The sequence below is a fragment of the Mizuhopecten yessoensis genome, unplaced genomic scaffold, assembly GCF_002113885.1.
Source record: "Mizuhopecten yessoensis strain PY_sf001 unplaced genomic scaffold, ASM211388v2 scaffold1405, whole genome shotgun sequence".
Taxonomy (NCBI): Eukaryota; Metazoa; Mollusca; class Bivalvia; order Pectinida; family Pectinidae; genus Mizuhopecten; species Mizuhopecten yessoensis.
Window position 1 is genome coordinate 970,665 of NW_018404030.1, and position 15,274 is coordinate 985,938.

Below are 15,274 nucleotides of genomic sequence, written 5' to 3' on the forward strand. Positions count from 1 at the left end.
TGTGGTAGTATTGGGTAGTATTGGGTAATTAGACGCGCCCGATTTAGAGCGTGTTTTTTCTAGCTTGTTCAGTTGTGTATGGCTTAAAAAGTCACATTTAAAATCTCTGTTATCGTTTCTGTTCTTTTATTATACATTGTCCAGATTTCTACAACGTTGATATGTTATTTATGACTTTTAAAATATATAGGCGAAACGACCCGTTGTGCGAACGGAACGGCCCGGATTCGGATAGATGCTGTGTATTAGGAGTAAAAGCACTGCCGTTACTTTATAATCAGTTTCCTAGACCAATACTTTTTATTTCTTATATAGATTCTAATTAATTGAATATTATCCCGAAAACAGAATCAATTACTTATATGTTACTTTTTTTAAAACTTAGGCCTTATTTATTTTATCCTTGTTTTACATCCCCCCATCATGATTACTGCATCATTCAATGCAAACGCTTATAAATAAAAGTGAACTTTGACATATTGAATGCACATGTTTACCTGCCTCCGAGTTTGGCAGTTCATCGTCAGAAAACCGAGCACAGTCAACAGGTAAGACACATTGGACAAGTAAATTACTGTCAAGTAATGGTATACAAGTATGAACACCCGATTAGTTAACTGTCAGCTGGCTGTCGCTGATGACAGAAGTTCATAACAGATGATCATGATGACATATATATATACTGTGTGATTCATACGCAGATAACTTGGTTGGTAGTTAGTAAATTTCCCTGGGGTCACTTTATGTGACGGTAACATCATATCATATGATCATCAACTTATAAAAAAGCAAAATATAACTTAATCAGCGACACTCATAATCATTGTTCAATAAATGTCATCTATTTTCAGTTTCTTTTATGGATTATTCTTTGGTTTTGGTAATGGTTTAGTTTTTTAGCTTACCTGCGCAAAGGGCAATTAAGTGAGAGTGAGCTTTAATGTCATGGTTCAGCGTCCATCGTCGTCCGTTAACTTTTACTTTCAACAACTTCTTCTGAAGAATGGACAGGCCTTAAGTCATCATATTTGTTTCAACTGATGGAGTCTGCAAAGTTTGCGAGTGAAATATTTGTAGAACAGGACATTATTTAATGAGAATGTTTTGCTTAAATATTCAGCTGAGCGATACAGGCCAAAGTTAGGTGATATGAGGACATGCATCCATGTGTATAATGTATGTGTGCTGGAGCCAGGAATGTTGATGTATATTTGCCACATTACGATACTGTGGATCTGATAAAGACTTAAGAGTTTTAAATGTACTTAAAACATATATACCGATGATGTCACAAGTGTCCAATATGCTGATGGGCCTCGATAACTGTCCTTTCTCTCACTTATTGGACAGTTTTCGGCTTATATCCATAACATACCTCACTGATATACCATGCCAAAGGCACCCAGCACACTATTCCACCCGGTCACATTAATTGGACAGTATAAGGTGAACCTATTGTCACACTCATGCACATTTTTTAAAGCTCATGCATGCTTTTGGAATATGTGAGTGCACATGTGTTCACATGACACAATGTTCTCTGACACCGAGGAGGTTATTTTTATAACTCAGTCAAAATTTATGGACTTCTGAGAACCAGGTTTTATTTGATGGTGTCTTGAGTGACATTTTGGAAATGAAAGACGAAAATATGAGACCAAATCTAACGATTAAAGCAACACTTTTGCAGACCCAGCTGAAAAGGAGATACAGAAAATTACACAAGAATTAGACAGGAGAGCTGTTGAATTTTGACTGTTAAATTCCACAGATATATACACCGCTGGTACAGTAATAATAATAATATACAACATTTATATAGCGCCCGATATATTTTGTAAAATTACTCTTAAGGCGCTTTGCAACATATGGATAATTAGTAATTGTTATAATTGTGAAAACAAACAACAAAGGCTTGCAATCACTTTCATACATTTAACAAGCAATGTGCACATAATTGAACAAATAAAAGGGTGGTATTTACATGAAGTCTTTGCAAAGATTCTAAAATGCAGACGTGAAGAGGTGAGTTTTTATGTCCCTCTTGAACTTGGCCAGGGTATTTGACTTCCTAATAGCAGATGGTAAGCTATTCCACAACGTAGCCGAAACCCTCCCAAAGCATCTGTTTCCGTAGGTCACAGTACGAGATTTTGGGACACACAACAAAGATTCTGACTCCGACCGCAGTGATCTTGACGGCTGATACAGGGTAACAAGTTCCTGTAGGTACTGAGGAGCTGTTCCATTCAGTGCCTTGTATGTGTATACCAGAATTTTGTACTGCGACCTGTATCGTACAGGTAACCAGTGCAACGAATAAAGCGCAGGTGTGATGTGCTCTCTCTTTCGAGTACGAGTAACTAGCCGTGCTGCAGTGTTCTGGACCCTCTGCAGACGACTAGTTAGTTTGTCAGATATACCACAGAGCAGGGCGTTACCATAATCCAACCGAGAGGTAACAAGTGAATGCACCAAAATCTTGCATGCATCTGCAGTTAGAAACTGCCGAATACAGCCGATGTTCCTGATCTGGTAGTAACAGGATTTGGCAATAGCGTTCACTTGTTTCTCCATGTTCAGAGAACTGTCAAAGTATACCCCTAGGTTTTTAACAGCTGGAACAGTCTCAATAGTTCTGGCACCAACCTTGAGCTGGAGAGCCATTGTTTGCTGACACTTTGGGGAAAAGATGATTAGTTCCTTCTTTTCTTGATTAAGTTTAAGCATGTTGGCGTTCATCCAGATACTGATATCTGTCAGACAAGCTTCCAGACTTTCTGAGACTGTATTCCAACTGTCCTGTGGTTTTATGACTATGTAAATTTGTGTGTCATCGGCATATCAATGATAGCGAAGGCTATGGCGACGACAAATCTTTCCAATCGGTTTGGAGTACATACAATATTTTTGTGGTCCTAACACCGACCCTTGAGGAACCCCGAAATCTAGTACTTTGTCATGTGAGGTGGCAGATCGGATGGCAACACATTGTCGTCGTTCACTCAGGTATGACTGTATCCAGCATAGTGCGATATCAGTCACTCCAAAAGAGTACTCTAGCTGTTGAATTTTAAATGTATTAAATCCACGGATTTATACACCGCTGGTACAGTACTCTAACTGTTGAAATGTGTTAAATTCCATGGATATATAGTACTATTGCTGTTCAATTTTGAATGTGCTGATTCTACAAATATATACACAGCTGGTACAGTACTCTAGCTGTTAAATGAATGTGTTGAATTCTAAGGATAGTGCGCTACTGGTATTCTATATGTTGATATAATATCCTTGGTTTCGATGCCGTTCAGGTTTAACACGCTCCCTGAAAGAGGCTACAATCATCCTTAATTTCAACTCTGATAGGTTATATTCAAAAATCCGAATTAAAGATTGGAACTTATATAAAAAGATTGGAAAAATTGGACTTGTACATTTATAGCTATTCAAATGTTCCAAAGTACAATAACCAAAAATCCCAAGGTGATAATTATATCTGCCTATAGTTTCAAGGTTACTTGGTCAAATGTTTAAAATTTCTCCTAACAAATTTTTCTAAATAACCGCAAGGCCGGAGATAATGATATGTGACCAGTAGCATGCTTGGATTAAGGATTACCAAGTTTGTTCAAATGAATGACCTTGACTGACTTTTAAGGTCACAGAAGTCAAATGTGTTAAAATCTTCAAACAACATCTTCTCAATAACAAAAAGTCCCAGTCTGGTGATATATTTTGCCAATAGCATGCTGGAATGAAGTATCAATTATTAAGTTTGTACCAATGAATTACCTTGACCCACCTTCAAGGTCACAAGGGCGAAATTTTTTAACATTTATTATCTTTTAACATCCAAAAGTTCCACGGTGATGATATAAGGCTAGTAGCTTGGAGGAAAAATGGCGTCTACATTTGTTCAAATAAATGACCTTGACTATACTTCAAGATCGGAAAAATGAAATGTTTTAAAGGTCTTAAGAACAATTTCTTCTTAATTACAAAACCGCCCACAATATTTGGCCTATCGTAGCTCATTTTAATATCTTGGTCCTTAGTTACCGTTATCTTTCAAGGTTTCTGCTGTGGGATTAGTAATAGATGAGCAATACAGGCCCATTGAGTCTCTTGTTTATGTATTGTCCTAGAGCAATACAGACCCATTGAGCCTCTTGTTTATGTATTGTCCTAGTCTACACACTGAAGTATGACTCACTTTTGTGTGTAATCTTAGCACCTGGTAGTTGTTTAATGCTACCCATGACATTGTTTACCTAGGTGATATATAAATTAATGGATCCGATCAGTAAACATCTGGGCTCAGCAGTAAGATGAGAAGCAAAACCAATTTTCGATAATAAATTTTCAATATCATTGAATGTATTTTCCAATTAATCATCTGGCTAAAACATTATCAGACATTGTAGATTTGTGGTCAGGATGAGCAGCACAGATCGAACAGGACCATCAGATACCAAGAAGAGCTTTGAAGATAAATACTTTGACTGTGCTGCAAATGGAAACGTGGAAGAACTGAAGTTCCTCTTACAAGGTACAGTCTATATTGTAGAAGTATTCCCAATACACAATAAAATGCCAATGGTTTAGATATATGTTACAATGTCACATAGAGAAGAGACTAGTGCCGGATTTCATTTATACTAGTTAACCCATTCACCACTGTAGACCATAATAGACTCATCCAGATGAATGTATAGTAGAGTCTACTTAATTATATATAAGTTACTTAGGGGTGAAATGGTTAAAGGGACCGGCAATAAACTGTTCTCCGATTTGTTCTATACCGCTTCCTGGACTTGAGCACGATTACTCCAACAGGCCTACAGTACAGCTGTAGAAATATCTTACCTATATAGACACTTTTGGTCTGAAAGCAAGTTTCTGTTTGTGTGAATGATCTAAAGTTGGTTTAAATTGGCATGTTTGTATTTACAGCCACATTCAATTCAGATCATCGTAATGATAAAGGATGGACGGCACTTATGCTTGCTGCTCGTAATGGACAAGTGCATGTGATTGAAGCACTCCTTCAAAAAGGGTAACATTGTATTACCTATTTAATAATCTTGTTTTAATAAATCAAGTACAATGTATATAGTTTATAGGGTATCGGTCATATCCACATCCCACAAATAGCTCAAATCCATGTTCAGGTATTCCTGTGCCTTATCCATGTTCAGGTCCGGTATTTCTGTGCCCTTTAACAACGATTGCTGCAAGCACACATTTTGTAACTAAAAAAATAAAAACAAGTACCTTTTCCAAAAAATTATGTAAGTTAACCCAGATTTAAATTCTGTTGTACAGGTGTGATATAAATTTGGTAAACAAGACTGGACAGACAGCTGAAGATATAGCTGTTTTCTGGGACCAAAAGAAGGCTGCCAATATGCTGACCGATTTTATTAAAAAGGAAAATCCAGATAAACAGCTACGGAACTACTTCTCTCTGAACAACTTAGATCGTATGGCAGAGAACCGGAAGGATAAAGACTGGCTCCAAAGCAGACTGAAGAAAGAAACCACTAGATTTATTATATTTTCAGACTTGAAGCCTTTAGTTCGTCTCAGTGGTGATGCTACACAGAGATACAAGTACACACTTGTCCGTCTGGCCTACAGTGACATAGAATTTCTATTAAAAACCAATCCACTGCTCGTTTTCCTAGGAGTAGAAAGTGATGAGTCTACTAAAGATAACAGTACTGTACTAGATGAGGCTGGACAAGCATTATTTGCCCTTGATGTAACTGACACAGATGAGTCTAAATTCAAGACTCTTGTAGGGGAGGCAGAATTCACCACCAGCTACCATGTGTTAATGCAGTTGGAGCCAAGCGACGCTGGGATTTTTGCAGAGGCTCGCTCTTTGTTAGACTGGTTGGACCGCTACAAGTTCTGTGCCACCTGTGGTAGTGCCACAACAGTGGCAGAGGGTGGCTATAAACGCATCTGTGACAACAAATCATGCCGCACAAACAAGGGTAGGCAAATATCAATGAGGAAATTAGACCCAATTCTAACTTGACTTAATTTTAAAACTCCCTAGGCCTGTAAGTATAAAATTTCTTGTTACAATAGCTATGGACTGAATTAAGTTATTCCAACTATCAATATCTAAGAAAGTTGTCATTCCAGAACAAGGATTACCATCCTGCATTTAATTGCAAGACATATTATGATGAGACATACTATTGTATGTCGTTGTTCCTCTATAAACATTTTTTGTCTCCTCATTCAGGTTTTTTTCCAATCTTGAATGAAGCATGGTATGCTTTGTTATCATGCTAAAAAAAAAGTGTTTTCCAATTCAGAATTTGCATTCTACAATTTTTTTCAAAGTTTGTTAAAAAGAATGACACTGACCTGTATTAAAGATCAGAGGGGTTAAATATGTTTAAAATATTTAAACCACTTCTTCTAAATAACCAAAAGGTGTGGGATGATGCTAATTACTCGTAACATGCTAGGATGAAGGGCTACCAAGTTTGTAAAAATGAATGACCTTGAGCTTTATTCCAGGTCACATGGGTCAAATATGTTCAAAATCTTTAAACAACTTCTTCTGAATAACGAAAAGGCCCTGGATGGTGATATCTGGCCAGTAGCATGCTAGGATGAAGGGCTACTAAGTTTGTTCAAATGAATGACCTTGACTTAAATTCAAGGTCATAGGGGTCAAATATGTTAAAAACTTTAAAAACCTTCTTCTGAATAACCATTAGGTATAGAATGTTGATATCTGGCCAGTAGCATGCTAGGATAAATGGCTACCTAGTTTGTTAAAATGAATGACCTTGACTTATCTTCAAGGTCACATTTGGTCAAATATGTATAAACCTTAAAAAGAACAAAAGGTCTAGGGTTTGTGATATTTGGCAAGTTGCATGCTGAGATGAAGGGCTATAGAGTTTGTTCAATGTAATGACCTTGTTCGACTTTCAAGATCACAGGAGTCAAATGTTTTAAAATCTTTAACAGGTTCTTTTGAATGACTTATAGTCATAAATACTGACATTTTTGCCTGTAGTTTTATTTTAGATCACTTTAAGGTTACAAGTGTGATATTAACTGGTGAGCGACGCAGGCCCATTGGGCCTCTTGTTGAAATCTCCTGTTCATTTAACTAAAGGTGGAATTCACTTTTTGCTTCTTCATTATTTCTGATCAAAGTCTCCACCAGTTCAGAAATAAATGTGTAACACTAAATGATCATTGATTTCTTCAGTTTGGTCTATTGTCTATTGTTAGGAAGATATCTGACGGAATATTGAAATTTCAGGCATTCACAACACGTGCTACCCTCGTACAGACCCATCTGTGATTATGCTAGTTGTCTCCCCTGATGGAAAGAGATGTCTGCTGGGAAGGAAGAAACAGTTTCCTGCCAAGATGTACTCCTGCCTTGCTGGTTTCATGGAACCAGGTAAAATGAAATACCTGGTATTTAAACAACACTGTTTTGTAGTGTTACCTAATATATTTTTGAGAAAACAAGCCTAACATTAAGTACAAAATAACAGGACTTAACAGAATTCAAACTTAAACAGGCTTACCTGTTAGTTCAAAAACTTGATTCGAATTCTGTTCACTACTGAGTTAACACGCTGTATTTTCATGTTCTAAACAACAGTCTGCATCAGCCTTGTCTGTAAGCTGCTGATAACTGTTAGGTATACACCATCACCAAATCTTTTAGGTTTACACCATCACTAAATATTTGAGGTATACACCATCACCAAATCTTTTAGGTTTACACCATAACCAAATCTTACAAGTATACACCATCACCAAATCTCTTAGGTATACACCATCACCAAATCTCTTAGGTTTACACAATCACCAAATCTTTTAGGTTTACACCATCACCAAATCTCTTAGGTATACACCATCACCAAATCTCTTAGGTACGGTTTACACCATCACCAAATCTCTTAGGTATACACCATCACCTAATCTTATAGGTACGGTATACACCATCACCAAATCTCTTTGGCAAGTCTGTTACATTGTGGAGTTTCCCACCCATGTGTGTGATGTAAGCAATAGCTGTCTTTTATTCTGATATGTCCTTTTGAAACATTCTTACAGCCAGTAGGGTTTGACTGTTACCCACTGCTTTTAGTCCTTTCTATGTCGCCCAATCCTCCTTTAGAGGCATCAGATGTTCGAGTTATTCCATGTCTAAGTCTATGTGATGTTACATTTTATAAACTCTCAATGCTTTTACCCACCTGTGTAAGCCTTGACCTACTTTCCACTGACAACATCTGGATCTGTTCATAGGAAACTTGAAATCATCAACCGAACACAGCTGATATCGGCAGCTTTTGGGCCTTTTTCTGAGACAGCGATACTGTCATACTGATTAAGTTTAGTATGAACCCTAAGTTTGTAATTGTTTGTGCGGGTTCAGGAACCGACTCCAAGGTTTGACTGTTTTTCAAACATCTTTTAGAGGTGTTATAAAGTGTTATTTATAATACTGTTTGCATTATATGTTATCAAAAAGTTGGCATTGTCCTCTACGAGGGACATTTCTGGTCAGAATGATAAGATAGGGGGACCAGACTGGGTCCTACTCCCTCAGAGGGATTGACAGGTAAATATTGGGGTTCCGAGGGACACTTAGTCGTCTCAAAGATGGATAGTTGACATGTATGATACCAGTAAAACAGAGTTATAAGAGTAAATAAGTGTATTAGAGCAATGTATAAAACACACATGAATGTTATGACTGAGTCAGTTTCTACTTGTTATCAGGTGAGGCTCTAGAGGACACCTGTCGACGAGAGGTTTATGAGGAGAGTGGAGTGCGGGTTGGCCGTGTCGACTACCACTCATCACAACCATGGCCCTTCCCTTGCTCCCTCATGCTGGGCTGTTTAGCACATGCTACCTCTGAGAACATCAAGGTACAATGTTTTAACTTTATGCTTGTAAGAAATAGTATCTTTTTTGCAAAATCAGTCTGATAAAAAATATACGAACTTAATTAGGTATATGACTCAGCATAATGAAGAATAGGAAATGTTTGCTTCCTTCAGTTTTACTCCTTGTATCCCTGAATAAGTTGAACAAAGCTATCATTCACATAGTCAGGAGTTCAGGTACAATTATAACCAGAAAAAGACAAGAGGCCAAGGGTCACATATTTCTGTGGGTATATTACTGAAGTTCATTTCTATATTAAATGGATAACTAGACAAACCTCTTCTTACTCGAGAACCTAGGGCCATGATATTTGGCCAATAGGTTCCTGGGACAGAGTGCTATAAAGTTTTTCTCAAAAAAATGACCTTGACCTGCTTTCAAGTTCACAGGGATTAAATATGTAAAAACCTTTAAACAACTTATTTTGAATAAAATAAAATTATGTACAAAAGATAGGAAAATATAAGTAATCCGACATGTTTCAATATAGACTTTTCTGAGCCTGAAAATTACAATACTATTTGTGCTGCAGGTTGGCGAGGATGAGATGGAAGATGTTCAATGGTTTCGTCGGTCTGAGTTGGTCCAGATGCTGACAAAGCAGCACCCGCAGGGACTGTATATACCCCCAGAACAGGCCATTGCACACCAGATCATCAAAGCCTGGGTCAGAATGACTGCCAACCTCTGATGTATTACATTAACAATCACTAAAGGTGCTTTAACTGATATAAACAGAACCAATTTACCTAATGAAGTACATGCATTCATTTTTGTAAGCTCACTTAGGATTTATACAGTAGATTGGAGGATAAACAGATCACTTTGATCGGGGAACCAAAGAGTCCCTTTGATTTGAGGATGTAAAGTCACTACAATGTAATGGTCACAAACATGCTCAAGTGGACTGTTTTCCCTTGTTATATATATATTGGAATAATTTTAAATACCTGAACTGTTAATGAGATAATTGTTGATCACACAAAATGAAGACTTTACCTATATTTTGGAAACAATTCTGTTTGAGTTTTGTTTATATTATACTGTGATACAAAAACTGCTATTATAAAATTGAGTGGTATATATTTTGTCCCCTTCAAATAAAGGAAGGCATATTAGTACTCATTCTTTTTTTGTCAATTGATTGTTGCTGTGTTGAATTATGAATGGTTGAAAGTTGGATTATTAGATGGTTGAGAGGTAAATATTTAAGCATTGAACTGTTTTTGTATGTAGCGCGCATTATGATTTGTTTGCTTGCAAAGCTTTGTCATTCAAATAGATCATAAATACCATACAAAAACAGTTCATTACTTATATTTACATTTTCTCTGCCTCTTATGTTCTTTTTTAACTTATTATTTATATTTAAAATTAAGAATGCCCGCCTTATCGACAGTCCACACAATTTCGTTCAATAGTTTGAACAGCGTATTGTCGCGTGCTGATTGGCAAACAAAGTGGTACATGTACTTTGAATTTTTAACAAACACTTCAATTTTATTCCACAATTCAGTATCAATACAATGGCGTATGATATGTCTATAGGGTGATTTAAGTTTATCAATAGAACTCTGAGCTGAAAGTTAGATTTGAAATTGTTTCAAATCTTTTGATTTTCCCCGGAACAAATTCGTGCATGGATAAATACAGTGAATACCGTAAATCCAACCTTGACCTCCATGAGGGAGTTATTTTTAATTTGAACTTTTCTCTTTGCTCATTTTGTGAAGAATCCAGATGTGAATTTATTTGTTGATTGTATTGGAATCTGACTATAGTCGGTAGATTCTATAACAGCCTCGTTATTTGACATGTCGTCAGTAACTGAATAACCGTGGCTGAGAGACGCGTGAAACTGATAATAGGGTTTGAAGTGAGTGATCTTGCGACGGAGCACAGGGCTGTCAGGGGTTCGTTACAAATGTCTGAAATGTTTATGTGTGCTTTGACTCATATCAGTAGGTCTGTAACATATGTGTCAGTAGGTCTATAGAATATGTGTATTTTAGACATTTGTCCCTTGTTGATCAGTGCAGTGTAACAGACGATATTTCTGATAAATAGCATGAGTGTTAAAATTGTTTCCATTGCCGGCATTGGTGATTTCAACCGATGTGCATTTTGTACGATATTGCAGACATTGGTCTTGTTTTTGTTGTAATAAAAGTATTTTTTATTTATTTTTTTCTTTTGTACATAAATTTACAATGACATTGTCAAGTCTCACAATGTCCAGCGATATTTCAGTAGCCGTCATGTTTATTTACATTGGATATTGAAGTTCCGGTCAGTGTTGTATTAATACGCTAAGAATTGTGTCTCAGAATTGTGTCTCGTGCTGCATGGTAATTAAGTCCCATCAACGACACAGCTTTCAAAGAGGCTATATTGTGACAATGCCATGCAAATGTAAATATTAAACTTTTACATGATGAATTGAAATTTGTTCAATGATCAATAATTTGATGATGTAACAAGGATTATTATATGGTTTAATGGTGCATTATTGCAAGGTTGAATTAATTGGATTTAAATGTTTGTTATGTATTTTAACCTTGAACTTAAAAAAACTGTGATAACATTTAATTTGTGAAGAAATGTAACTATGCACAATTCCAAAAGAAATATACAATTGTGTGACCGCATTGTACCAAATATAGCATGCACACTATGTACACACACTGTCCGCTAATGGTGTGCTCAATCATGTGATTGAAGATTGTTCACCAATTGTATGCTAATGTCTGCACAAATGTGCAGTTGGTACAATTGGTTGATCAATGTAACGGAATAAACAATAACTGGAAGACTTGTTTGAAATAAGGTTCATTAATTGTAGATGTTTCATTTCTGTGTATTTAGGCATGACGCCAAATTTTCTAATGAGTGTTACAAAGTATTAGATTGACTGAAACGTTCGAGAACGGGCCCTGACTTCCTGGCAACAGAGCCGGCAAATCACAGTTTGATAAGTAACTGTGAGATTTGGCTGGCTTGTGCCTGACAATTAGGGAAGTGCGTATACGTACATGCCATAACTTTCTGGTGCAAAATAGTAAGATAGTGATTTTTTTAGCGAGATTTGGTCAAAACTTGTGAAATTGTTTCTCTGAATTAGTGAGAAATAAGTAAAACATTTAAAACAGAAATAATATTGAAAAGTAACAAAGTATTATCTCATTTACGTTATTTTGTAGCCTCTAATTAAGTGCCCTGCCTCAGATGAGAAATCATATCATGGTACAAGCTTAAGGCTACTATTTTATCCATATTAAAAACGAAATCATTTTTGTCTCACCGCCACCAAGTGGAAGCAACACACCTTTTTCCGGCGAGGGCAGCAGCATCAACATTAAGTTTTTGCGTTTAACTTAGTTTCACTGGAAGTTATAAGTGCTAGACCAACCAAACTTGGACCATAGATGCATCTTAGGTAGTACATCTCAACCCATGCATCAAATGCTGGATGCGGCCTACCTTTCATGGTCCATTGACTTTGTCAGCATCTCCATCAAGTTTTTGCATTTAGGTTAGTTTCTCTGGTATGTGCATTGATGGTCAAAGCGGGTCACAGGCGAGACATATCAATCCGAATGGCTTGTTATTGTTAAATCTTTTCTCAATTTATGCTAGCAAATTTTGCTTTTGCAAATATCATTTGTCCATCGTCGCATAGTGAGCTGATGTGCGGTCCAACAATTGAATATAAAATGATGATAATGAAACATTAACTTTATCTATATGTAGACAATGTCATCTTAATAATTATACATTTTACATGATTGTATAAATAAAGGTTACTAAATAAGTGACAGTTGGTTATCATTTTTATTAGCCTGTCATCTACGGCTGTTTAAATTATCTGTTGTCTGTCCTTAAACAAATCTTGTTGTTACTATTTCTGAAGAAGTACTGCATGATACATTCATACTTCATTACGTATGTTTCTCCAGATGGTAAAAAAAAAAAAAAAAAAAAAAAAAAAAAGGGCTGTGAGGTGGCCATCTTGATTTTGACAGTTTAAGTTTCTCATTGCTATTAAGTACTGGAAGAATCTTTACTCTGATTCCATTAGTAGGTTTTTGTTGGTCCATATTGTAGTTGTTAAGTTTTGGTACTGATCACAAAAAGAAGGTGTCTGCCCTAGAACTAACAATGATCTTACCATGGTAGTGCCAAAGTCGGGTTGAAGCTTGTGAGGTTTTCCTTTATCAATATAGAATAGAATATTAAAGCTGTGTTTTTGTGTACAAAACTTGCAATGCTTAAAGTGGCATCTGAGTATCAAATTAACTATAGAAGTCGGATGGTGGGCTGCTCATATCACCATCCCTTTCATCTACGTGTCCTCTGCTGTCCTGAATCAATTTTTGTTGTTGTAAGAAGCATGAATCTGTTCTAAGATAATGTGTCGAGGTCAAATATCAGCGTAGAGTTCTGTTTGGGATCAAATGTCAAGAAAGGATTTAATGAGCCATTTACCCCTCTTGAAGCTTAAATCAAAACATGCACAACGTTAAGTAGGAACCCAGTAATCGGCATGTCTGCCTCTCCGTCCCTTGATAGAATCCTGTCTGGACAACTTCCTTGTAAATTAGTAAGCAAGCTTCAACAATAATTTAAATTCATGAGTGGTATATAATGTAGTGCCTCAATATAATTTATGTTTTTGTTTTAAACTTTTCCTCAAGAGTCATTGTACTTTTTATATTTTTTTACAAGTCCTGCCTGGACAAATTAGCAAAAAGTATGTGTTAAATTACAAAGAAACTCTCTGGGAGTGATACATAGAAACTCTCAGGGAGTGATACATAGAAACTCTCTGGAAGTGATACAAAGAAACTCTCTGGTAGTGATACATAGAAACTCTCTGGGAGTGATACATAGAAACTCTCTGAGAGTGATACATAGAAACTCTCTGGGAGTGATATATAGAAACTCTCTGGGAGTGATACACAGAAACTCTCTGGGAGTGATACATAGATACTCTATGGGAGTGATACATAGAAACTCTATGGGAGTGATACAAAGAAACTCTCTGGGAGTGATACATAGAAACTCTCTGGGAGTGATACAAAGAAACTCTCTGCGAGTGATACATAGAAACTCTCTGAGAGTGATTCATAGAAACTATCTGGGAGTGATACAAAGAAACTCTCTGGGAGTGATACATAGAAACTCTCTGGGAGTGATACAAAGAAACTCTCTGGGAGTGATACAAAGAAACTATCTGGGAGTGACACAAAGAAACTCTCTGGGAGTGATACATAGAAACTATCTGGGAGTGGTACAAAAAAACTCTCTGGGAGTGATACATAGAAACTATCTGGGAGTGATACAATGAAACTCTCTGGGAGTGATACAAAGAAACTCTCTGGGAGTGATACATAGAAACTATCTGGGAGTGATACAAAGAAACTCTCTGGGAGTGATACATAAAAACTCTATGGGAGTGATACAAAGAAACTCTGGGAGTGATACAAAGAAACTCTGGGAGTGATACAAAGAAACTCTCTGGGAGTGATACATAGAAACTATCTGGGAGTGATACAATGAAACTCTCTGGGAGTGATACAAAGAAACTCTCTGGGAGTGATACATAGAAACTATCTGGGAGTGATACAAAAAAACTCTGGGAGTGATACATAGAAACTCTCTGGGAGTGATACATAGAAACTCTCTGGGAGTGATACATAGAAACTCTCTGGGAGTGATACAAAGAAACTCTCTGGGAGTGATATATAGAAACTCTCTGGGAGTGATATATAGAAACTCTCTGGGATTGATATATTGAAACTCTCTGGGATTGATACATAGAAACTCTCTGGGAGTGATGCATAGAAACTCTCCGGGAGTGATACATAGAAACTCTCTGGGAGTGATAATAGAAACTCTCTGGGAGTGATACATAGAAACTCTCTGGGAGTGATACATATAAACTCTCTGGGAGTGATACATAGAAACACTCTGGGAGTGATACATATAAACTCTGTGGGAGTGATACATAGAAACTCTCTGGGAGTAATACAAAGAAACTCTCTGGGAGTGATACATAGAAACTCTCTGGGAGTGATACAAAGAAACTCTCTGGGAGTGATACATAGAAACTAGAAAAGGTTTCTCATTAAACAGACCACTTATATTTTTGGGATTCGATATGAAATTTCAATCAAAAGTTACAACAAATTGCAACATTGACAAGACTATCCCTCCAACAGATGAAAGAAGACAGAGAAGAGAAATAATGGGAAAGATACAATAACATAGAACTTATGAAGATTTTATGGAGGGATCTCTTGTTTAACATCATTTAGCA

General features: G+C 36.7%; 1 protein-coding gene across 2 annotated transcripts; it reads left to right on the top strand.

Annotated features, from left to right (window-relative positions):
- The first annotated feature begins 455 nt into the window (after positions 1-455).
- On the top strand, positions 456-10,076 carry LOC110461654 (peroxisomal NADH pyrophosphatase NUDT12-like). 2 transcript variants are annotated; one of them, XM_021515217.1, is made up of 7 exons: positions 456-548; positions 4,419-4,552; positions 4,957-5,059; positions 5,329-6,005; positions 7,304-7,447; positions 8,785-8,936; positions 9,488-10,076. In XM_021515217.1, the coding sequence occupies exons 1-7, from the start codon at positions 484-486 to the stop codon at positions 9,644-9,646; spliced, it is 1,434 nt and encodes a 477-aa protein (XP_021370892.1). In that variant the 5' UTR covers positions 456-483; the 3' UTR covers positions 9,647-10,076. The 2 variants fall into 2 exon arrangements, with proteins under 2 accessions (XP_021370892.1, XP_021370899.1); XM_021515224.1 differs by having other exon boundaries at positions 4,428-4,552.
- The last annotated feature ends 5,198 nt before the right edge of the window (positions 10,077-15,274 follow it).

What these genes read in the sequence shown, in the direction of transcription:
- LOC110461654 (XM_021515217.1), top strand. Translation starts at nt 484, where the DNA reads ATGCACATGTTTACCTGCCTCCGAGTTTGGCAGTTCATCGTCAGAAAA. An exon ending in AAACCGAGCACAGTCAACAG is followed by an intron (nt 549 to 4,418) that starts GTAAGACACATT and finishes AAACATTATCAG; the next exon opens with ACATTGTAGATTTGTGGTCA. An exon ending in CTACCTCTGAGAACATCAAG is followed by an intron (nt 8,937 to 9,487) that starts GTACAATGTTTT and finishes TTTGTGCTGCAG; the next exon opens with GTTGGCGAGGATGAGATGGA.